The 25,710-nt window shown below is 40.2% G+C and overlaps 1 protein-coding gene across 2 annotated transcripts; it reads left to right on the plus strand.

Moving 5' to 3' along the window:
• The first annotated feature begins 461 nt into the window (after positions 1 to 461).
• PPP1R2 (protein phosphatase 1 regulatory inhibitor subunit 2) lies at positions 462 to 20,866 on the plus strand. Of its 2 annotated transcripts, XM_058662093.1 has the most exons (7): positions 462 to 917; positions 2,494 to 2,580; positions 9,238 to 9,345; positions 11,664 to 11,741; positions 12,602 to 12,696; positions 17,540 to 17,713; positions 20,671 to 20,866. In XM_058662093.1, exons 1-7 carry the CDS (start codon positions 796 to 798, stop codon positions 20,715 to 20,717), a joined length of 711 nt encoding a protein of 236 aa, XP_058518076.1. In that variant the 5' UTR covers positions 462 to 795; the 3' UTR covers positions 20,718 to 20,866. The 2 variants fall into 2 exon arrangements, with proteins under 2 accessions (XP_058518076.1, XP_004577863.1); XM_004577806.3 differs by lacking the exon at positions 2,494 to 2,580 and having other exon boundaries at positions 473 to 917.
• The last annotated feature ends 4,844 nt before the right edge of the window (positions 20,867 to 25,710 follow it).

Consider the following 25,710-nt stretch of genomic DNA (forward strand, 5'->3'; position numbering starts at 1 on the left):
CAGCGGTGAAAAGTCAAAGCGCCCCCTGTTTCTTACAAGTCAACGTGCCTGTGACCTCACAGTAGGTCCACACTACTGCTGACATTCTACGATTTCAGAAAACAATCTTTTCGGCGACTTGAATGGGAAAAACGAAACGTCATCTTTCTAGAAAGCCAGTGAACAGCGTGGTTGAGTGACGTTACCTTCGAGTCTAAGAGTGTTGAAACAGAAATCGCCCTCCGTGCGGGTGAGGGGCGTGGACGGGGCTGGCGGACACGCCCCGCGGTGCCCGGCCGGGCCGCGAGCCGGGCGCCGGGCTGGCAGAAGCGCTCCCGCCCGCTCAGGGAGCCGCTCCCGGCCGGAGCCAGCCGGCGGGAGGCCGGAGCCAGCCGGCGGCGGGAGGCCGGACGCAGGGGGCGGGGCCAGAAGGTGGGCTTTGTTCTCTCCCCGCCCCTGCCCCGCCTTAGATATCGCGAGAGGGCGGGCCCGCGGGGCTGGGGCTGCCGCGTCGCTCCCGCGGTGGGGCTCTAGGCCGGCCTGTCTCCGCGGGCCGCGGGTGAAACGCCGGCGGTGAAGGGCGGCGCGCCGGGGGCCGCCGGGCCGGGCGGCATAGGCTCTGGCGTCGGGGTCATTTGTGTCGTGACCACCAGCGTCCGTGGCCGTCTTTGCGACACCCAGAGGCGCGCAGGCTGCGTTAGCCCCGAGCGGGCTGTTGCGGCTGCCTTGGCAGGGGGCTCTGCGAGCGCCCGACCCCTTCTCTTCCCGGACCCCACGCCAGCAGCGACCCTGAGCCGACCCCCGGAGCTCCCGGCAATGGCGGCCTCGACGGCCTCGCACCGGCCCATCAAGGGGATCCTGAAGAACAAGACCTCCGCGACTTCCTCTCGGGTGGCCTCGACCGAGCAGCCCCGCGGGAGCGTCGACGAGGAGCTGAGGTGAGAGCCGGGGCGGGGGGGATGGAGTCCGTCCTTCCCCGGCCGGGCAGCCGGCGTTCCCCCCCCCGCCGCCCCCGGGGCCGCGACCCCGGCCGCGCCCGGCCCTCCGGTCCGCAGTGCCCGGAGTAAGGATGAAAGAGGGGCAGGAGCCCTGCCGCGTGCCGCGTTTCCTTGTTGTTAAAAAGTACGCACGTCTGTCATGTTTGGTAAACAACCAGGAGCCTTGTGCTTGCCGTGGTTGGGAACCTTAAAGAATCAAACTGAAGTTTCGGAGTTTTCGCTGACATTTCTTAGCCTCATTTCTGAGCTGTCTAGGAATCTTTAGTAATTAGTGTGTTTACTTATCTTGGGAACCCTTTAAGACACGAGCCATTGAGACCGTCTCCTCCCAGCCCCCGCAAAAGACCCTTACTGTCGCCCTGAAGCTTCGGGCCACACATGTCTGCCTGACTTCCTGGTGTGTCATTGTCACGGCACTTCCTAAGTCCTTGATCTATATTTAATGGAAAGCTATTTACTGCGCGTAAGTTTTTGCATCTACAGCTAGTTTTAAATGATTTCTAGTTTGTGTGCAGACACAAGTAAGCTCATCGTCGGGAGAGGAGCAACTTGAAGTGTTCCAATGATATTTTAGTTGCTTGAGCCTTACTCTGCAGGGACCCGTGTTGCCCGGAAGCATTGGCATGTAGTAATAGATAATTGGAAACAACCCAAGGCCCATTAGTGAGAACTAGTGAAATATTCATTATGGTGTATGTGTGTATAATGGAGCAATTTCCAGTGTGATTTTGTACACAGAGAAAGATCTCCAAGATACAAAGCTGGGTGGAAAAAAAAAGTTTGCAATAAATCATATAAAGTGTGAGACACTGGTTCACAGGTGCAAGAGGACCAGGGTATTAAAATGTAACTCTGCATTCTGTTAAAAAAAAAAAGGTTAAAGTTACTGAAGTTGGGGAGGTCTTGACACTGAGTTATGGTCATGAACTCTGAGACTATTAGAATCAGAGCTTTCCTGTAAAAAGGATTTCATTTTGGACCATAAAAGGAATTCATAACTTCATGATAGTAACTTTGGGATAACCTACATTACCTTAGAGAAAATATTAGATAGTATGACAAGTTTCTGAGTTTGGAAAGGGCCTTGCTTTTATCCGGCAGCTCCCAGTGCCATGTCTCACTCACTCCCTTTTGGGTGCTGCAGTCCTGCATTCTGTGCCAGGCAGTTTTCCAAACCCTGTTTGGGGTAAGCCACTTTAAATGGAGAGTTGTAGGGGAGGAGCGTGCATTTTAGGTCATGGGATTAAGAAAACAGTCTCAGCAGAACAAAGCTATAATAGGAAGACCAAGGTAGTTGAAGACAGCTGCGGATGGTCCTCAGGTAGCCTCAGGAATGTATGTGGCAGGGACACTTGTGTTATTCTGCAATGTGAGCTTTCTGTCTTTTCTTTCTCTGCTTTCTTAGCTTCTACTTATTCTCACCTTTGATCTGCTCTAATTTCCCCTGCCCCATAGTATGGGTTGGCTCCTCTCTAATTGCCTAGGGTTTTCATCCAGGTCTTTTTTGTCTCCAAAGCTGCTGTCCTGGACTAAGTCAGCTGTTCCGGGCTTTGTGTGTAGAAGCTGCAGTTAGAATTGTGTCTTCAAAGGGAGCTACCAAGCTGTAAGTCATTGAGGGTCTTGATGCTTGGTTCCAAGTGGTAAAACGAGCTGGGCTTTTCATGATCAGTATTCTGTGACTGTAAAGTCAAGAAATAATTCTATTAGTCAAGCAGTGTGCATTGTGATGTCACAGCTCTTGCAAGCAACATTACTAACTTTATAAGGACTTCTTTGAACAGAAGTAATGAAGTACAATTGAATGCACTTGAAACTCTGTAATGTTGAGTTTTAATTTAATTATAATCAATATTCTTCCTTTTGCATAAAAAGGAAATTAATAATTCTTGCAATTACAAGGCACTTAAGAGTGAGAAACTTTAGGGGCTAATGTAGTACCCACCCTGTGGCACCTGTATGGGCACCAGTTCATGTCCTGGCTGCTCCACTTCCCATCTAGCTCCTTGTTTGTTGCCTGGGATAGCAGTAGAGGCTGTGCCGAGGCCGGGGGACGCTGCACCCACCTGGGAGACTTGGAAGGAACTCTTGGCTCCTGGCTTCAGATTGGCTTACCGCCGACCATTGCAGCCATTTGGGGGGTGAATCAGTGGATGGAAGACATCTCTCTGTATCTTTCCTCTCTGTAAAAATCTGCCTTTCAAATCTTAAAAAATTGTTTTGAAAGATTGAAAACTTCAAATGACAGTGTAATGATACAACGTGACATACAGAACAAGGCAGAAGAATTTCATGTGTAAAGTTGACCAGAGGTCTAAGTCTCTTGTTGTTACTTACAATAATTAAGTTCTGTGAAGTACGCCCATACACTGAATCAGTGAGTACCGAAGCCTTGCTCTTAGGGGAAGTTGGAATAAAATTCCTGTACATCTATGGTCACACCTGTTCTGTGTCTCCACTTAGCAATGGTTTATTAACATTATGCTCACAGCCAATGACACTATTAACTTGTGCCTGACGAAGGTTCTCTATTCTTGTTTTCTCTGAAAGTCACATCACAGCCTTCTTGCACTTAGGAACATTAGACAGTGTTTTACACTTCAGAGCATAGGAAATTTACCAACAAAAATGTAGGAGAACAAATCCTGAAGGAATTGTGAAGAGACCTTTGTACACTGTATAAGTGCTGAAGTAAAAGTGTTGGTTTGACTTTACCTGGGCCAGTTCACCTCAGCTAGGAACATGGGCAGTGGGCAATCTGACTTCTTCCTACTCTTCAGGTGTCTGAGCAAATACTGAGGCACCTGTGCAGGGCCCGGTCTCCCAAGGGTTAACTCCACAGCTTAGCTTGTTTCTAAGGGATAACAGGATGGGCAATCTTGGCCTAATACATTTAGCCCCTGGCTTGACCTCAGGTTCCTCTTCCCTGCTTCCCTTTTTTAAGATGCCCCCAGGGGAGCTTAGGAGTTGCCTGAGCATTGGGATAATACTGGGAGGAACTAGGAAGACTATAAAAGAGGCCGGCTTACCCCAAATAAACGGCATTCTGTTTACAAGAGTGACCCATTGTGTGTTGTCTTTTTTGTAACCCTGGTCCCTCCCGGTGGCGTCACGTTGCCAACACACCTGGAATACTGCAAATCCATTTTCACAAGTAAATTACAGCCAGGGAATCTGAGTGATGAGGCTGAGTGCTGCCCTTACTAGTATTACTCTTCTCTTTGTGCTTTACATTAGGATTGTTATTTTCAGTGAATGATTTCCTTGAAGATACTATTAGGTACTACTTTTTATTGATTGCTTAAATTAAAATTAGATGGAACTTATAAACACACTTAATTTGGCATAGATATATCTGGGTACATTGTGATCCACTGTCTAGTAAAACTTCACTGTCTTCTGTTGATTGTAAGATTTCCAATATTCTTTCCACATACCTTGAGTATAGTGTACAGCTGCAGGTGTAAGTTAGCCAGTGTGTGCATACATATGTGTACTTCATGAAAACAGGGCACCATTGGTTCTAAAGTGTATTACCAAGAAAGAAAAACTGCCAATTATAAGGTGCAATCTACTTTAGTTATTTTATGGAAATATTAAAATTGCAAAAATGTACATTTTGAATTACTAAAATATGTTAAATGTCGCTAAAGCCTATTTTATGAGAAGTGTTACACTTAAGGTTTGAACTGGGTAATTGCTTGGGTTTGAATCCTGTCTGCCATGGCAAGCTATTAGTTATGATTTTCCAGTGAATTATTTTGTGTGTGCGTGTAGGTAAGCTGAAGTATTAAATGAATTAGTAAATGCAACTGTTTAATCGAATGCCTAACTTTTGGGTGTTAGTCTTGCTGTAATAGTAATGAATATAGGAATCTAACTTTTACTGTATCTCAGCGGGATGTTTTATACAATCTGGGCTCCACTACTGCTTCAAAAAAATGTGCTTAAATTAATTTCCTTTGGTATAATTCAAGGTAGAGGCATAATCCAACTCTGTCTTTTCTGCTGATAAGGAGGTGTGGAATATTACACACAGAATCTCACTGTATAAAAGTTATTTTTTGCTTGCTTATAATTGCTTCTATCAGTAAGTCTTCACCTGTTTGGTAATGACATCAGTCTCCAAAATCTTGTACTCTGTCAACCTGTGCAAGTTAAATTTTTATTTAAAGAAACAAAACTACTTATGAAATGTGCAATTAACATTTTTCACCTTGAAGCAAAAATCCTACTTCCCACACCAGGCACAGGCAAAACTATCAAAAGAGCACGTCACCGCTACAAAAAGTATATGTGGGTTTTTGAAGTGGCATCCTTTGACTTAACAAAGTGAAAGTGAGAAGTTGGGACTTTTTATTGACCAGATGTAAGTTGTAGCAAAACTAGTTACCCAAGGCGGAGTGAAGAGAGGCCTAAAACCAGCAGGTGCTTTTGCCATCACAGCAGACCTGCCGTGTAGTGGTGGTGCCTCTGTTTCTGTCTGCAGATAGACTGGTCCAGAAAGGTCACACAGTGCATGATGTTGATTTTGAAAGTTCAGGGTCATGCCATGAATTGTGGAGGTGTGGATTTTCATATCCAGTGCCTTCTGACAGTTTGTTGAAATTTCATTGATTTCCTAACATTTTGGGGAGATTGTAGTTTTTTTTTCCTCCCACTTTTAAGATTTATTGATTTTGGGCACAGTGCAGTAGCCTAGTGGCTAGAGTCCTCACCTTGCACATACCGGGATCCCCTTTGGGCGCTGGTTCGTATCCCAGATGCTCCACTTTCCTTCTAGTTGCTGCCTGTGGTCAGGGAAAGCAGGAGAGAACAGCCTAAATTGTTGCTGGACCCTGCATCCGTATGGGAGACCTGGAAGAAGCTTCTGGCTCCTGGGTTCATACTGGTACAGCTCCGGCTGTTGTGGCCACTTGGGGAGTGAACCAGCATATGTCTCTCCTTATCTCTATAAATCTGACTTTCCAATAAAAATAAATCTTTTTTTAAAAGATTTATTGATTTACTTATTTGAAAAAAGAATGAGAGAGAGTGGGAGAGATCTTCCATTGGTTGGTTCACTTCCAAACGACTGTAGCCGCTAGGGCATGCGTTTGAAGCCAGGACCTGGGAACCTAATCTAGTTCTTCCCCATGGTGGCAGGGTCTCAGTTATTTGAGCCCTCACCTGTTGCCTCCCGGCTTGTGCTTTAGCAGGAAGCTGGATTGGAAGCAGTGTGAGCAAGACCTCCATTTAAGCACTCCAGTAATGGGACACAAGCATCTCAAGTGTCTTACCTAAATTGATAGCCATTCCTAAATTTACAAATATTTGCAGAAAAGAGTAAACAATAAAGTTCCTGAAACTAAATTTAATCTGAAGTAGAGAACTAACTGCTTTTTAGAAATGTCCATTTTGTAGCAATTCCTGAGTGTTTCCAAAAATGATTTAGGTTTCTTTTTTTTTTTTTTTTTTTTTTTTTTTTGTTTTTGTTTTTGTTTTTTTTTTTTTTTTTTTTTTTTTTTAATAATCCATTTTATTGTATTGTTGTTGACAATCTTTACATAGTTAACTATAGTTGAAGGAAAATCAAGAAAGAGAAGAAAAGAAAAAAAAAAAAGGTTCAGGGGGATAGGGAGGTGGGCAATGCTATTATGTCCATATTGTTTCCATCATGTATCTGAGGTAAAAGGGGATATTGAGGGAGAAGCCCCACCCGGTTTCCCGCCCACCCCAAGTCTCGGATGTGGGGCATGCTCTGAGATATGTGCTCAAGTGGAGTTAATAGTTCTCCAGTTATGAGTCACTGCCAGTTTCGCTCGATGAGGTGGTCCACTGATTGATATGGTCCATCATGAAGTCTCCATTTGTCCCATATTTCGCTGCCAACATGTAGCTGAGATGAATGATTGTCCTATTCTGTCTTCTGTCTTTTCTTGGTTAGAATTCTGAGTCCAGCAGTTCAAGTGGGGAGATCTCCAAAGATACGATTTAGGTTTCAAATCTTGTAGGACAAAGGTAGAAGGGAATTAACACAAAAGCAATTCAAACTTCTTTTCAGAAAACTATTGTAACTCAGTCCCTGTATATTAAGTGAAATCTTGTTTTGGTATTTTTTAAAGGTTTATTTCTTGTTATTAGAGAATCAGATTTACAGAGAAGGAGAAACAGAAAGATTGGTACACTCCCCAAATGGCCACAACAGCTGGGGCTGTCAGTCCTAAGTAAGGAACTTCTTCCCGCAAGGAACCCTAGCACTTGGGCCGTCTTTCACTGCTTTCCCAGGTGCGTCACACGTGGGGAGCTGGACCACGAGCGAAACATCCAGGTTTCAAACAAGAGACCACTCTGCCACAGTGCTGGCCCATGTTCTAGTATTTTTAATCCAAGACTTTGGATTTTAAAATCCTAAAAGCTCCTTCACATTTGTATGGTGCTTTTATAATTTGATTTCACAGACGTTATTTCAGTTAGCAACACTATTCATAGGAAGTATTATAGCTCCATTTTATAATAATTTTCACATAAATATAACCCAAAAGAAGGTGTTTATTGGAATTGTTTGTAATAAACGACACTCGTGAAAGGTAGCTGGAACTTAAAACATTGGTCTCCCAACTAGTTTGTATTTTGTTTTCTGACACAGAATCAACTATTAGTATGATAGGTAGAAGACTGGGCATCTGAAGAATAGATACTATTAAAGCTCTCTTTATCCAATCTAGCTTAACTAAGTGATTTTTTTAATATCAGAGACATTTTAATTTGATTAGCTGAAAATTCAGGGGACTTGGGTGGATACCCATAAGAGTTTCCTGCTGAATGAATAATGATGCAGTAGAAATGGTTTCTTTCTTAAAAATAATGACCTGTTGGGCCCTGTGTGGTAGCTTACTGGCTAAAGTCATTGTCTTACGTGCACCAGAATCCCACATGGGCCCCAGTTCGTGCCCTGGCTGCTCCACTTCCCATCCAGCTCCCTGCTTGTGGCCTGGGAAAGCAGTCTAGGATGGCCCAAAGCCTTGGGACCCTACACCTGTGTGGGAGACCTGGAAGAGCCTCTGGGCTCCTGAAATCATATTGGCTCTGCTGTGGCCATTGTGACCCCTTGGGGAGTGAGTCAGCTAACACAAGATTTTTGTCTGGGGCCCGGTGCTGTGGCCTAGTGGCTAAATTCCTCACCCTGAACGTGCGGTATCCCTTATGGGCGCCGGTTCTAATCCTGGTAGCTCCCCTGCCAATCCAGCTCCCTGCTTGTGGCCTGGGAAAGCAGTTGAGGACAGCCCAAAGACTTGAGACCCTGCATCCACAAGGGAGACCTGGAAGAGGTTCTAGGCTCCTGGCTTTGGATCGGTGCAGCGCTGACCGTTGCAGTCATTTGGGGAGTGAATCATCGGACGGAAGATCTTCCTGTCTCTCCTCTCTGTATATCTGCCTTTCCAATAAAAATAAATAAATCTTTAAAAAAAAAAGATTTTCCTCTGTCTCTCCTCTATATCTGCCTTTCTAATAAAAATAAGTAAATCTTTTTTAAAAATAAAAGAAGACCTATGTCTTAGTTTTTAGCTTCATGTAGGTGTTTCAGACTTAGACTATTTCACAATGAGGAGACTTTAAGGCAACTTTAACTTTTTTGGGGGGGTGCTGAAAATTGCCTTTATCACCTGTGAAATATCTGTCTCTGCATCCTTAGCCTCCAGAAAGTGCTGCACCACAAGCCAGCTCCCAGGTATTGCATTTCTTAGTACACTCTTGCTTTCTGTTAAAAATAAGGTGAGCTATAGTATTTATTTACAATCGAATTTCATCATGGAACTCTGAATTCAATAAAATTTTTGCTGTAATTTCATGTTATTAATTATTTATGTCCTAATTTCTGTGGTTTATCTCTGACGAAGTTGTGCAAACGGAAATATTCCTGGTGCTTTTTTTTTAATCAATTACTGATATACTGTAGGTCTGAAATCCATAACTACTAGAATTTGTAGATAATGTAATAATGTTTAGCTAATAATATTAATTATTAATTCCATAGGTCAGATAAAGCCTACATGTACCTTAGGACTATTTGGAACCTGACAGAGATTCTAAATTACTTTGTTTTTACTATATAAGCACAAATTGTTTTTCTAGTATGACATATTCAGAGCATTTAGTATATGTAAAAATATACAGATATCAATAAATAGCAATTAATATAGAGGATTTAGATGGCCATAAATTATAGTTGTGTATTTTATATTTTACTGCATTGGGGAATGTTTTTTCTTTTTAATTTTAGTAAGAAGTCGCAGAAGTGGGATGAAATGAACATCTTGGCGACTTATCATCCAGCGGACAAAGACTATGGCTTAATGAAAATAGATGAGCCGAGCACCCCTTACCATAGGTAATGTTCTGTGGAAGCCGTTCCTTTAGTGATTCACTGCTGTGTTGCCTTGTTGCAAGCTTCTCTGTATAATTGATCATTTGAATCTATTTTATTTTATGTTTGTCACAAGATTACCAGTTAATACTGCGTAATTCTAAATGACAGTACAAGTAATATATAGCTTTAAAATTGTGGAATGCATTGTATACATTATCATTACAGGGTCAGACATTTATTTCTTGTTCCTTAGTAGTCACTAGCTGCTAATGATGCTAAAGATGAGTAGTCATTGCTACTATTAGCAACTTGATGTGTTTATTTTTGCATTTATGTAGTTTGATGGTTTCAGCGTTGTCATGATTTTTGGTAGTTTTGAATTTCATAATGATTTAAATGAATTGTAAATTCTTTAAGAAGACAAAAATGAGAAGATGTAATTTTGAAATAAGTAACATCACCCAAAGTTATGCTCTGAAAAGTACTTAATAATTTCCAGGATGAAAATATTTTGTCGCTGAAGTAGACAGCATTGATCCAGAAGTTACCAGTAAAATAGAATCAAATGCCAAATTTTAAATTAATAAGTGAAAACTTTGGAAGCTAATTCAAGATAACTTGATACTAAGAAAAATAATGTAAGACTGTAAAGATGTTAAAGGTTGTGACAAAGGTAGAAATAAGTAGGTCAAATGATGAAACTGAATGATAATGAAATCTGAGAGAAGACTGCATATTTAAGAAAAAATTTGTAACCGTATTTTTCTCCCAAACACGGATATATGCTTTCTGGTTTTTGTTTGTTTCATTTTTTTGTTTGTCATTTGTTTAATTTTTTTGTTTGTTTTATTTGTTCTTATCACAGATATATGCTTTAAAACCATCTCAGAACCTTTGTTGCACCAGAATCCAAAATCGGGGTGATTGTGGTAGCCAGATCTTGCTTATCTGCATTGGTTGGACATAGTTGCAGCCGTTATTTTTTGAACTTTACTATTTAAAACATAGTAAATGTGAATGGTAGATATTTGGTACTGCTGCTCCCCACCCAGCCCTGAAGTGTATTCTTATTCCCAGAGTTGCTGAGAAGTTATTTGGACTCTATGTAATGGAGGCTGAGTGTATGCAGAGAGAAACGCCCTCAGCTTTACCAGTTCAAGGCTCAGTATTCCCATTCCATGCTTTGCTTTTAGTTTGTTTAGCAGAAAATACATTTCATAGAAAGATTTATTATACTACCTAAGAATTTTACCCTGTTGTTGATATAAAACATTAGTTCTTTTATTTACATACACAATTATAAAGTAGTCATCTGTAAATTCTATGGTATAACATAGAAGAAATTGAAAACTGTTGATTTTACATTAATTTGTCTAATTAAATCCGGTAATGCACAGGTATTTAATTCACATTTCTTTGGGGAAAAGTAACATCTTCTAAACTATAGCTATTTTAAACTTGCCTTTCTGATTAACCAATAAACATATTAACCAGGAGTTTTTTAGTATATTGCCCAATTCTTCTTTGTATACTTTTCAGTGGTTTAAGAATTGAGGCTGACTTCTTTTACAGTAAAGTGGCCATTATTTTTTTTTGTTGTTGTTGTTAGCAGATAGAAAAGGAAGGGCTTAAGAGTTAAACTTCCTGAATCAGAGCCATTGGATCTAGATTTTTGTTACTTTTCATGTTTTTTGTGTCTCTGTAGCTCATTGCCTCTCTCTTAAGGCTGATAGACACATGCACACTCTAAAACAAGATAGTGGTTTCTTTGCATTGCTTGTTTTCTCCAACTTTGTTGGAATAGAAAGTATTTTTATTTTTTCTCAATATTCAAGTTTTCTGCTTTTATCTTTTTGGTTGGATTATTAGTATTTTAATATACTTTACAATTTTTTATTTACTTGAAAGGCTGCCTATAACACCCCTCTTGCTGAAGCTGGGAACCAAAAAATCAGTCCGGTTCTCCAGTAGATGGAAGGAACCCCAAGCATGTGAAACTCAGGGACTCCATTAGCAGACAGCTGGTAATAGGAACCACAGACCAGTCTTGAGCCCAGGCACTCCCACATGAATGCAGACAACTTAACTGGTATCTTGACTGCCAGCCAAATGCCTGCTGTATTTTGTTTTTCCTTTTAATCAGTTGGAACTTTTTCCTTATTGGTGGTATACTTTTAAATATTTTCATTGAATAGAGATTTTATACAATTAAACCTCAAAGATGGTGACAGTACAGTAAGTATAACGGTATTTTAAAATAGATTGGTAGAATTGCATTTGTATGTCTTGTTTTTCTGATTGTATAATAGTTCTAATTACATTATGCTTGCCAATCCTAGTATGATAGGTGACGATGAGGACATATGCAGCGATACAGAAACCAGTGAAGCTGTAACTCCAGACACCTTAGCTAAGAAGTAAGTATTATTGACTGTAAAGCATTATCACTTACACTGTTTTTTTTTTTAAAGATTTATTTATTTTTATTGGAAAGTCAGATTTATAGAGAGGAAAGATCTTCCGTCCATTGATTCACTCCCCAAGTGGCCGCTCGGGTCTGACCCATTCTAAAGCCAGGAGTCAGGAGCTTCTTCCAGGTCTCCCACACGGGTGCAGGGTGCCAAGGCTTTGGGCCGTTCTCTCCTGCTTTCCCAGGCCACAAGCAGGGTGCTGGATGGGAAATTGGAGCAGCTGGGATTAGAATCTTTCCCCATATGGGATCCCAGTGTGTGCAGGGTGAGGACTTTAGCCACTAGACTACTGTGATGGAGCCACTTAAGCTGTTTTGATTGTACTAAGTTGAAGACATAACTTGTACAAGTACAGATTAAAGGCCAAATTAATGTGAATCTTTCACACCAACTTTCATAGTTTTGTTTCTTGATTAAAATTAGGTTGTGCAGGTGGTAGGGAAATTGTAGTTCAGGACTTGAAGCTAGGATATGCAGGTGTATCAGTTTCCTGTGGGATATGTGTGTGTGTGTGATATTCTGCCATCTACATTTTTAAAATAGAGATATAGAGGTCAAAAGAGAAGTTCAGAGAATTTTCTGCTGCTCATTGATTTCTTGCACCCTTCCTCTGTTCTTGTTGCTTGTTGGATTCTAAACCCATTTTTAACTCTCTTGCTTTTTGTTTTCCCCTTAGCATTTAATTAGATGTTCTAGTGACATTTAGATTTTAAATATTCAGATGTTTTTATGACATTCAAAAGTTGAATTAGTAAAATATTTAAGCTATCAGAACGCTAATTTCCTTGCAAATGCTTGTGGTATAGATTGGCTGCTGCTGAAGGCTCAGAGCCGAAGTACCGAATTCGGGAACAGGAAAGCAGTGGAGAGGAGGACAATGACCTGTCCCCTGAAGAACGAGGTAGTGGATTTGTTTTCTTTATTGCTTGCTGTATGCTGCTAATAATTTTTGATAATGTAAACTCATTATCTGGAAGATTGGCAGGTCATTTTTATTTAGGGGAGTTGCAGGTAGGAAAATGAAAATCGATGCAGTTACCTTTCTGATTCTTTTATGTGGGTTTTTCTCTCCTGATTTCAAGAATTTGGGAAAATATTGCCATCTTTAAAATCATTACTAATAAGCTTTTCTCTGTGCTTTTTGGTATTTTGTGTAGCATACTCGGTACATATTTAATTAGTGCATTTAGAGCCATTGAGTGTTTGGGTGGACTTTGGGGTGTGTGGATAACTGTAAGAGCTCATTTTCGTACAACTTTTGTTTTTCCTGCTGCAGAATAGACATGTATTTATCCACTGAACCAGGATGGTCAGATGTAAAGAGCTTTATTGGAAGAAAAGGAGGAGTAGTGTGGTGGAAAATGAGATGGAGCCCTCTTAACGGGTAGGAGAGGCTCTGGTAGCGTGTTAAGGTTCGCGTGCAGTTTAAGACACTGCTACCCGCTCATGGTTTCTGTTCTTGCAAGTAATGGTGGTTTTCTATAGGGGCTTAGAGAGAAGGAGTGTATTGCACCTTTTATATAAGTTGAGCTTATCCAAAGCCAGGAGACAGGAGCAGCTTCTGGGTCTTCCATATGTGTGCAAAGTTCCAAGGCTTTGGGCTGTCCTCCACTGCCTTCCCAGGCCACAAGCAGGGAGCTGGATGGGAAGTGCAACAGCGAGGGCTCAAAACAGTGCCCATATGGGATCCGGTACTTACAAGGAGAGGTTTAGCCAGTTGAGCTATCATGCCGGGTCCTGGGATGAAGAATATTTTTTTAAAGATTTATTTTCATTACAAAGTCAGATATACAGAGAGGAGGAGAGACAGAGAGGAAGATCTTCCGTCCGATGATTCACTCCCCAAGTGAGCGCAATGGGCTGGTGCTGCGCAGATTCGAAGCCAGGGGCCAGGAACTTCTTCCGGGTCTCCCATGCGAGTGCAGGGTCCCAAGTCTTTGGGCCGTCCTCAACTGCTTTCCCAAGCCACAAGCAGGGAACTAGATGGGAAGTGGAGCAGCCGGGATTAGAACTGGCACCCATATGGGATCCCGGAGTGTTCAAGGCGAGAACTTCAGCTGTTAGGCCACAGCTCCGGGCCTGGGGATAAAGACTATTAAGGAAAAAAATAATTTTTAATCAAGTAAACACAGATCTTTTTTCTTTAATTGTTCCCTAAATGATACAGTATAAATAACAGCTAGTCATATCGTTACAGTATTAGATCACATGGCATTACATGGTATTATGTATTATAAGTAATTTAGGAATGATTTAAAGTATATGGGAATATGAGAAGGTTATTTGCAAACACTTGACCTTTGTTTTCTTCAGTTTCCAAATGATGGTTTTGTCAGATTATTAGAACATTAAATTCATCTAAAATTCTTACTTGAAGTTTGCTGTTGGATATGTGTTTGTTTTTGTGTTTTCTATCGTCTTAGGCACAATTTTGGGGGGATGTTTTATGAAATACAACCTCTAGCCCCTTGTTTCATGGAAAAAGAAACTGCAGTGATGTGGATATTGCCCACTCTCACTCATTCTCAGATTATGTAAATCCTTTACCAGCCTTCTAGCTGGCACATGTACAGTGTGGTGTTTCAAAGGTTCAGAAGAACTAGACTCCGCAGCTCCATTTTTAGCCTTGTAGGTTAAAACAAAAATAAACGAGAAAACAGGCTGCCTCTTGCAACAAAGCACCACCACTGAACCCAGTTTCTGCTTGTTTTCAAGCCAGTCAGCTTGGCAGTCGCCAAAAGCAAACTAACTTCTAGCCTTTCCTGAGAAGAAGTGTCTGTTTGTTGATTTGTTTTTATAAACAAGTAAATCCAAGTTTCTCTTTTTCACAATAATCTTGTTAGGGTTTTGTGTGTCACCAGTGCTTGCTTAGCTCACAGAGCTGCTGTAGCAGAATTTCCAGTGTGTTGTATTCACATTTTACTCACACATCCTCACCTTTTCAAATGTTTGGCATCCTTAACTACTCCTCGCTGGGGAAATTTTCTACATTGGAAATTTGCATGAGGGGTCTCTTCTATCACCCAGTGATGAACAGGTCAAGCTCGGTTCCTTGGTTTCCTCAAGCCTTATTGCATACTAACGAGCAGTTTTGTTTTGTTAGTCTCCAGTCTCTGTCCTTTATTCACAGTTCATGGGTCATTGGCCTGCCTGTCACTAGCTAAATAAGGAGCTTCAGGATCTGCAGACCTCCAAGATCTGCAGGAGATCCTGGAGCCAGAGCCACTGTGGGTACCAAGGGATGGCCATGCAGTTTTGTTTTTTGGGTTTTTTGTTTGTTTGTTTTGTTTTTAATTATCTTTAAAATAGAAAAAGGAGCCTCAATATAGGGGAAATATGCAAGAAACACACATTCAGAAAAAAGAAGGTAGTAGAAGCATACTTGAAACTTTGCAATGTGGGGTCTACCTGTGCTGTAAAAGAAATTCAGACACTTGAGAGCTTAGACTCCAAATATTTGTCATTTGGCTGTCGAGAGCTTTAGCTTACGTGGCTACTAAGGTATAGTTTGCTATTCTTTCCATGAATTTTCAGAGGAATACAGCCTATTCAACAGAACTATGATGGTCTGAGCCTAATATTTGTATGAGAGAAATTTTGCATGTAGTTTATTCTCAAGTTGTGTAATTATCTCTTCTACTTTCAGTGACTTCCTGCTTTATTTTCCCAAAATATTTCACAAGGGAAAGAACTCTTGGAAAGGTTTTTAAATGGAAGTTGTTTCTAGAGTGTGTATCCTCATTACTCTCTCTGAAGTTAGGATCTATTGAGAAGAGAATTGTTACCTGTGTTACATGTTTTCAGGGGAATTGTTACTTAAGTTACAGTTCCAGAGTCAACCAAAAGGGGGAGTCCTTCACCTAATTATTCTCATAATTTAGGGAAGGACAGTAATTAACTGCAACATAGTTACATCTGAAAAAACATTTATTGATATTGAAGTTTCCCAAAAAACAAATCTTAATATTTAAATTGAAATAGTTGTCTATGAAGTTATACATATCTAAGTTTGTACTGTAGATATTTTGCTTCCCTGATTTGCTTTACTTCTCTGAACCTCAGTTTTCTGATTTTTTTTTAATTAATTTTTTGAAAGGAAACTTACAGAAGGAAAGAAGAGTCAGAGACATCTTCCGTACAATGGTTCACTGTCCAAATGATTACAACTGCCAGGGCTGAGCCAGGCCTAAGTCAGAAAACCAGGAGCTTCATCTAGGTCTCCCACATGGTTCAAGCACTTGGGCCATCTTTTGCTGCTTTCCTAGGCCATAAGGATGGAGCTGGCTCAGAGGAGAGCAACCGTGACTCAAATTGGAGCCATATGGGATGCCAGCATTGTGGGCGGTAGCTTAACCTGTTAATACCACAGTGTTGGCCCCCCAATTTCTGTTCTCTAAATGGAGAGCCCTAAAACTATTTTAAACTTTTTGGCAATAAGTGAGATGAATCCTTTAAAGCACTTGGCACTGTACTGGTGTGTTATAAATGCTGAATAAACATTACCTCTATAAAACACAAAGGTAGATGTAAAAGGAACAACTGACTTGTTGAGTTCATATGAATAGTTGACCATGGCTAGGGCCCAAAACCAAAGTGTATTAAAGTGTATTACTCATTTGCATTATGTTGCTCTGGTGTACAAAAATCACAAATGAAGTGAATACTGATATTCAAAGGAGATGAGACCACTTATATTAGAAGCATTCCTTTTTTTTTTTTTTTTTTTTTTTTTTTAAGATTTCTTTCTGTTTCTGAAAGGAAGAGCTCCTGGCTCCTAGTTTTGAATTGGCTAAGCTCTGGCTGTTGCAACCTCTTGGGGAGTGAATCAGCAGATGGAAGATCTTTCTCTCTTGTCTCCTTCTCTGTGTAAATCTGACTTTCCAATAAATAATAATAATAATAATAATAATAATGTCGTGACTATACTGTGTACATAAGAGAAACGTGTCTTGCTTGTATATTAAAATACTAAAATTAACCTGTAGTTTTTGACCAAAAATTAACCACTTTTAGTTGTTGTCTTGTATAATGCATGCATGTATGCTTGTATGTGTGTGTGTACAGACTTTGTGCATAATAAGTGCATATTTTTTGTGATTCAGCTCTTGTCGAAATATATTTAAAATTTCTCCACAAAAATATGACTCTTAATGTCTCTTTTTCCTGTTCTTCTATTGTGATGTATTTAAAGCAAAGGTTAGCAAGATTTTCTGTAAAGCGTAGGGTAGTAAATATTTTGGAATTTGTGGTCTGTAGGCTTTTTTTTTTTTTTTAAAGATTTATTCATTTTATTACAGCCAGATATACACAGAGGAGGAGAGACAGAGAGGAAGATCTTCCTTCCGATGATTCACTCCCCAAGTGAGCCGCAACGGGCCGATGCGCGCCGATCCAATGCCGGGAACCTGGAACCTCTTCCGGGTCTCCCACGCGGGTGCATGGTCCCAATGCATTGGGCCGTCCTTGACTGCTTTCCCAGGCCACAAGCAGGGAGCTGGATGGGAAGTGGAGCTGCCGGGATTAGAACTGACGCCCACATGGGACCCCGGGGCTTTCAAGGCGAGGACTTTAGCCGCTAGGCCATGCCGCCGGGCCCGTCTGTAGGTTTTTTGCAGACTACTCAACTCTGCCATGGAGCATAAAGGCAGCATTAAACGTGTTGAAAATAAAGGAGTGCAGCTGTTCTCCAGGAAAACCCAGACTCTTGAGAGACTTTCTAAGCTTGCTTTTCTGATATCTTACAGAAAAAAAACGGCAATTTGAAATGAAAAGGAAACTTCACTACAACGAAGGACTGAATATTAAATTAGCTAGACAATTGATTTCAAAAGACCTACATGATGATGATGAGGACGAAGATGAAGAAATGTTGGAGACTGCAGATGGAGAAAGCATGAATACAGAAGAATCAAATCAAGGTTTGATGATTTGAAAGTGAAAACAACTCACATTATTAAGCTAAAGGCTTTTAAAATTTTAATTTTGGTGACCAATTTCAAAAAAGATTTTAAGAACGTTCGTTAAAACATTTTGTTACGTGACTTTGTTTTGTGATTTATATGGCCTTCTACAAGGAGATCTGTCATTTTAAAACTATTTTGTTGTGAATGTTTTCAGGTCATATTGTCTTAATGATCTAAATAATGTAAACTTAAAATGTTTTAAAAGAAACATAATGAGGTTTTTGTTTTGTTTTTATTTGTTTATTTAAGAGACTGAAAACTCCCATCTACTGATTTAACCTGCAGATGCCCACGATGGCCAGGACAGGGCCAGGACAAAGTCCAGAGCCAGATAATCCCTCCAAGCCTCCATTGTGAGCCCAATTAATAGAACCAAAAGCAATCAGGGTGCCAAATGGTGAATCAAACCCAGACATTCCTATATGGAATACAGACGCCTTTGTCCATTCCGTAAGCTAATTTTAGTGTGGAAGACTTATTTTATGTCCCAACCGTTAGTTGTAAAACATTTCATGTCGTTCCAATGCTAATTCTCTTCTCTATCAGATTAGCAGGTTGTGTGATTTTTTTAAAGATTTACTTATTTTTACTTCAGACTTACAGAGAGAGGGAGGAATCTTTCATCCATCGGATTATTTCCCACATGGTCACAATGGCCAGAGCTGGGCTAATCTGAAGCCAGGAGCTTCTTCCAGATCTCCCATGTGGGTGCACAGGCCCAAGGACTTGAGCCATCCCCTGTTGCTTTCCATGGCCATAAGCAGGGAGCTGGATCAGAAGTAGAGGATCAGGACAAAAGCCAGCACCTGTATGGGATGTGGCATCATAGGTTGATGATTAACTTGGTATGCTACCATGCTGGACCCTGTGATTTTACTTTTTTAAGTTTTTGAACATCCCCTTAAAATATCTCTTCCCTAGTGATAGGAAGTAGGTTTTGCTAATTTATTGTTCTGAAGGTGAATGTCTTGTTCAACTAATGATTTTTCTATGCCCATTACCTCCTTTTCATATTTAAACACTGATGATTCTTACTGGTAATGCAGCTTACTTTATGACACCTAGAATGGTTAAGTCCTAGGAAAGTAAACTATTATATTATTGTTTTGGTGTGCATAGTATGAAGTATGAGTAATTCTAAGATACAAACTGATGAATCACTGTCTTGGTATATTGTCAGATTTCAGGTTTTTTGTTATGCACATTGAGGAGTAGTGCTACATTGTTTCTCTTCTTTTATCAAATATATAATCTATATTTAGAAAACCTGTCTCCTGTCCTAACTGCTTTGGAATCTTTGTTTTCCTTTTGACCCATATCTATAGGGGTTCTTGTATTTGTTTGTCCTGGTTTTGATGTACTTAAATGAATAGCTTCAACTTTTCATCAATTTCTGTTCAGACTTTCCATATTAATATGGTTAGACCCTACAAATACCCCCTTTCTGCTAGAAATTGCACCTGTATTAGTTATATCATAAGATTCAAACATTAGTGCCCAGCGCGATGGCCTAGTGGATAGATTTTCATGTTGCACCTGTGGGGAATCCCCTATGGGTGCCAATTTGTGTCTTTACTGCTCCACTTGCCATCAGCTCCCTGCTTATGGCCTGGGAAAGCATTAGAGGATGGCCCAAAGCTTTGGGACCCTGCACCCATGTGGGAGATCCAAAAGAGGCTCTTGGCTTTCAGATGGGCTCAGCTCTGGCCATTGCAGCCACTTGAGGAATGAACCAGCAGATGGAAGCTCTTTCTGTATCTCCTCTCTGTATATCTGACTTTCCAATAAAAAATAAATCATTGAAAAAAAATTCAAAGATTAGAGAGTTTCTTTCCTTTTCATTTCTTAAGCCACGATTTTTAGAACAATGACCTTTTGCTTGTCTCTTCCTGTAAGCTGTTAAATTTTGCACAAACATAAATGCATTTATCTTCGAACGTATAGCATATGATTAAATTTTGTGTTTGCTCAGTGCCTGATTTTTCTCCAGGGGTGATAGGCTTCAGAAGTCCACAAGAGGGAAGGAAAGGCTACCTAGCTATTATCTCCCATTTTAGGAGACAGTAGGCCATTTTAGGCCCTTAAACACCTAAAAGATTTTAAAATCTCCATATCCTAAAAAACCAGTTACCTTTCAGCATTGGTAGTTTCTTTCCCTCCCTCTTTTCTTCCCCAATCCTGTGTTTTTATTGCATTTTTATAAAACCTTTTTATAGTGTCCAGTGCTTATAGTAAACACTTTGTTCTCCGCCTGTGATTCCTCATAGACAGAATCAGTCTGAAGTCTGTTTGTCCTACCACCAAGTGCACTGGTACATTTCTCTTTAGATTTTGTAGGCAGAGGCCCAGTGTGGTGGGTCAGTGGCTAAATCCTCACCTTGCATATACCAGGATCCCATATGGGCGCCAGTTTGTGTCCAGGCTGCTCCACTTCCCATCCAGCTCCCTGCTTGTAGCATGGGAAAGCAGGAGAGAATGACCCAAAACCTTGGGACCCTGTACCCGTGAAGGAGATCCAGAAGAAGCTCTTGGCTCCTGGCTTCGGATCAACTCAGCTCTGGCCGTTGCAGCCACTTGGCGAGTGAACTAGAGGATGGAAGATCTTTCTGTTTCTCCTGCTTTTTGTAAATCTGACTTTTCAATAAAAATAAATTTTAAGAATAAATAAATAAATAAAAATGCTAAAGTGGCATTGTGGAACAGCAGATTAAATCTACCTTTCCAATAATAAATACATAAATCTTTAAAGAAAAGAAAAAGAATATGTAGGCAGGAAGACCCAAATTCATCTCAGTTTAAGTCAGCCAAAAAATAGGAAATGTATCTCCTTGTTTTTAAGTTTTTTATATTTGCTTAGCTTAGCTAGTTCCATGGTTAGAAAATTATGTTGACTTTTGTTTTACTTTTTTCAGGATCTACTCCAAGTGACCAACAACAAAACAAATCCCAGAGTTCATAGAAGAGAGTTCTTCAGCTTGCAGTTGTTTGTCCAATACAAACCTTGTTACTGTGATACACTGCTTCTCGTTCTCCGTAATCTGTGACTTGAGTACCAAAATACATCCCAGTTCCTGTATGTTGCCAAGAATTAAGTAACTTAGAAACTGATTAGATGAAAAATGCCTAATTGATCCATATATTCTTGTTCTTAGTACTTCACCACTGTGTGATGTCATCAGTCCAAAACTGTATTACTTTTGTAAGAACACTGGTTAATTTGTATAAGATATTATAGAACTTTTTATGCTTTAGAGAGGAAGCAATGTCTTTTAGAAGAGAAGGGGAACTAATTTATTTTCGTCACATCTAGATGTAGTAGCTCTTATGAAAAGTTTGTGTGTGTGTGTGTGTGTGTGTGTGTGTGAAGCCAATTGGAGTAACAAAACACATGAACTGATAAATATTGAGAATGAAAAATATTTTAACCCTGGTCCTCAACTTGATTTGTCTACTTATTTGAGAAAGATTCTAACTATTGGGTTTTCTAGACTGTTAATTTTAAAATTCCAGTCAAGTTTCTTTGCAGCTACAAGGAAAGGACTAAACTTTATCAAAAGTAACAGTTTTCCACAAATTATCCACTTAAACATTTGTGCTATCAACTGTTGTCAGTGGGTATTTTGGTTTTGGTTTTTGGTTTCTTGGAGTATTTTTCTTGTTTTTGTTTTTGCTTTTGTTTTCTACACTGGGGAGACTGTCAGTTTTTGAGTACACATTGCAATGTAGTGTTCGCAGCTTCCCCTCCATATTCCTGCCTCAGCGTCCTGCTTGTGTTTTCTACTCCTTTCACACATACACACGGAATCCTTTAGTTCTGAAAGTATTGTGAAGATTATCATAACGTTAAAGAACTCTTCCATATTTTGTCATTTGCTTTTATGAAATTCTTAGTCATCAGGGTCTGTTAGTTCTAGTGTGTGAAGTACCTAGATGCAGCAGCAGCAGTATAGTAGTCAGGAAATACAGCTCAGTGCTGAATTTCTACACCGCTAAATTATAGCTTGCTAATGAAATTACTGTTCTCTGTGTGACTTGATTTAATTAGACTGTAGAAGACAACTGCGGTATTGCATGAGAATTGTATGTAACCACTCGGATGATTATTCCTGAATGTACAGACAGAAGTAAGCCTGAACACTTCTGAGCTTATGAACTTCAGTTCCTGCTTTAAGGGAATATGATAATGGTATACTATAACAAATGTGCTTTATTCTTCTAACATAGTAAGAATTATTTGGGTTATTTCCTTGAAGAATATAGTTACTGCGTATTTCGGTTTTGTGACAATTTCCATTTCTAGTCAATTATTTGTATCTAAATTTTTTGTTAGTATCAAAAATTCATTAAGTAAACAGAATTTTAAATAATTGCTGAATATTATATATATGAAATGACTTTTATGGAACTTCTTAATCTTCCACTTCCATGTTTATGGAAATATCTGTATATTAAAATAAAAAGTGGAAGAATTCTTTGCTGTTAGATAACTGTGTTTATTATTTTGAATGTCTTTTTTTCTGTTTATGGGGCCTAATCACAGTACCTCCGAACTGCAGATACAGTGTTATTATTAATCATTTTATGTACCTGGTACATAATCATTGCTCTAAACAAAACAGGATCTCTGCGTTCTGAATTAAAAGATCAGCCTGACCATAACTGCTAAAAGCTGTCTGCAGGAGGCAGAGTCGGTCTGGATGAGTGTGTGTGTTCGTGTGTACATGCTTGGGGCCTTAGGTCTGAGCTTCTCATTTTGAGTTCCTACAACATATGCAGATACTCTGTAGAAAGTAGGTGTTGTATGGTGAAAACCAGGGAGGAACTCTGACAGTGAAATCTTTCAGTGTTTTCTATACACTATTTTCTTGACACATAAATCAAGCAAACTTGTTTCTGTTTTAAAAAAATCAATAGTTGCCTTAAAGAAGTAAAATAGCGAAAGTACAAGTTTAGATCTTGTCAAATACAACTGAGTAAAACATGTTTAGATCAAGTTGTGAATTGTTAATTGATATGGTATTGAACTATTCAAAAAATGAACCTTTGTAAGTCAAGTTGAATTTCCCTTTGGAGAAAATCCCATGTGAATGTTCTGTTCTAGCCACGCAGAACTGGACCTTCAACCTTTCGATCAACATTACTTCCTTTGTTTAACTCTTTGGTGTCAATTTTTTTGTCTAAAATTCAGCAGGGATGGCTTTCTAAAACTTTAAAAATACAAACTGACTAAAGATTAAAGCAAAATGCCATTTCCCCTTCGACTTTCATTTTGTTTCCACTTTTTCCCTTAAAGTTAATGGATACTACATGTATTATGATGATAATTGCCTATGGATAGATGTGATTTTTCTCCCAGTGCAGCTATCTCAAAACCGTACGCTATTGACCAAGTGTCTGATACCAGCAATAGATCTTGGACTGCATGGTGTCTGAGTGGTTTTGTTTAGTAATGGAAATAATAGCAATCATTATCATTGTTGAGAAACTGTTACCTTCTGTATGCATGGTCGCTTGTATCTGCTTCTCAAAACCACTGCAGGGCCCGGCGCTGTGGCCTAGGGCTAAAGTCCTCACCTTGAACATGCGGGATCCCATGTGGGCGCCGGTTCTAATCCTGGCAGCCCCACTTCCCATCCAGCTCCCTGCTTGTAGCCTGGGAAAGCAGTCGAGGACGGCCCAAGACTTTGGGACCCTGCACCCATGTGGGAGACCCAGAAGAGGGTCCTGGTTCCCGGCTTCGAATTGGCGCAGCACCAGCCGTTGCAGTCACTTGGGGAGTGAATCATCGGAAGGAAGATCTTCCTCTCTGTCTCTCCACCTCTCTGTATATCTGACTTTGTAATAAAAATAAATAAATCTTTTAAAAAAAAAAACACTGATAGGTTGGCATTATCATCAGTACTTTGTGAGGGAGACACTCTTTGCCAAATTACTTAGTTTCAGTATCTCACGTACTAAATAATAAGATTCAGATCTAATTAACTGAATTTCACTAGTCTTTATCCGTACTTTTAAGATAGACAGCTCATTTTACAAATTACACCTTGTTTTCAAGTAAACTATTGATATACATACCAGAACCTTAAGAGTAACATTTTTTAAGTCCTATTTTTTTTTAATCTCAAAATGGAACATTATTTTGTTAGAGGTCTGTTTGCCACAGACACAGTTACGCAGCAATTGTAGATGTCTGAGGCATGATTCAGTTGTATTCTTTTTTTATTTAATATGTTTACTGGAAAGGCAGATTTACAGACAGAAATTTCTATCCGCTGGCACACTCCCCAAACAGCCACAATAGCTGGAACTGAAGCCAGGAGCCTCTTTCCCAGTCTCCCACCCAGGTGCGGGGTCCCAAATCTTTGGGCCGTCTCCACTGCTCTCACAGGCCATAAGAAGGGAGCTGGATAGGAAGTGTAGCAGCCGGGATCCGAACTGGTGTCCATATGGGATCCTGGCCCATGTGAGGTGAGAATTTAGCCATTGAGCCATCACACTGGGCCAGACATGATTGTATTCTGCAAAGTATTTTTTCAATAGGCCCTTTTTTCATCCATTGTTTTGAGGTCAAGTATGAAGCTGGCTTTTTCAAGGCTAATGTATACCTAAACGATCCTTTCTCAAGGTGGTACATGAAACCTTCATCCCACAAGAGCAAATAATGCTTTGCACATGCTATATGCTTTTCTACCGATTATGAAACTTGTACATTTTTAATATTAAAGGATCTGAAAGAAATCCTACTTTAAGAAGCCTGTTTAAAGTTTATTTTAACATGGTGTTTTTTTAAAAAAGATTTATTTTCATATCAAAGTCGGATATACAGAGAGGAGGAGAGGAAGATCTTCCGTCCAATGATTCACTCCCCAAGTGACTGCAACGGCGGGTACTACGCAGATCCGAAGCCAGGGGCCAGGAACTTCTTCCAGGTCTCCCACATGGGTGCAGGGTCCCAAGGCTCTGGGCTGTCCTCGACTGCTTTCCCAGGCCATAAGCAGGGAGCTGGATGGGAAGTGGAGCTGCCAGAATTAGAACTGGCAACCATATGGGATCTTGGCACATTCAAGGTGAGGACTTTAGCCGCTAGGTCTTGGTGCCAGGCTCAACATGGTGTTTTTAAAAGACATTTTACCATAATCGCCCTAACTTGTCCATCAAGTTAACATCCCAAGTAGGGAAAAAAATGATTATCAGAGAAAGGGAAGGCATACTGGCATTATTGGGCAGCATAGTTTTGGATTTCATATACTTTCCCAAACATAAGGCTTTAATTTTGGGTAATTTAAGGAAGAAACTACAAAGAATGCGTCCAGGCAGATAAGAGTGTGGTTGATGTGGTTGGTTGTAAGCTGTGGTTTGGTGAGGATACCACTGATAAAATGATTGCTCCAATTTGCTGCTCTTAAGCAGTTTCCTCAGAAGCCTTACCCTCTCAGCTCTTGTATAGCTTACCAAGAGCAGATCTAGTCACTGGGAAATAGAAGAGCAGAGAGCAGATGTATGTGTAGCTCACACTTGCAAGCCTTGGGTAGTTACCCCAGCAGAGTGGTTTTAGTTTTTTGATTCCTACACTTTAAATTTGGGTTTGATTTATCTGGCTTTTCATTTGTGGAATGATTTGAGGGAGGAGTAATGCTGAAAGTAGGTAAGTAAATGGATCTGGCAAGTGTTTAGTCATGATTTTAGCTCAGCTGCCCATGTATTTTTGTTTCTCAGTAAGTCTGGCCAAATGTCCAGTGTTTCAGCTCTATTACCAATGCAAAGTACTGGAATTGAAAGAGAACTTTTTTTTTTTTTTTAAATGCAGAGTTACCAAGAGCATCTGTCTGCAAGTTCATACTGCCAGAACAGACTGAAGCCAAGAGACTAGAGCTCCCTCCAGGTCTCCTACGCGGGTGACAGGGACCTAAATGCTTGAGTTATCACCTGCTGTTTCCTGGGACACGCATTAG

Source organism: Ochotona princeps, chromosome 3 (genome assembly GCF_030435755.1).
Source record: "Ochotona princeps isolate mOchPri1 chromosome 3, mOchPri1.hap1, whole genome shotgun sequence".
NCBI classification, from domain to species: Eukaryota; Metazoa; Chordata; class Mammalia; order Lagomorpha; family Ochotonidae; genus Ochotona; species Ochotona princeps.

Bases quoted from the DNA above. Each gene is read 5' to 3' on its own strand.
- PPP1R2 (XM_058662093.1), top strand. From the start codon at position 796: ATGGCGGCCTCGACGGCCTCGCACCGGCCCATCAAGGGGATCCTGAAG. The intron at 11,742-12,601 runs GTAAGTATTATT...CTTGTGGTATAG, and splicing joins CCAGACACCTTAGCTAAGAA to ATTGGCTGCTGCTGAAGGCT. The intron at 17,714-20,670 runs GTTTGATGATTT...TACTTTTTTCAG, and splicing joins TACAGAAGAATCAAATCAAG to GATCTACTCCAAGTGACCAA.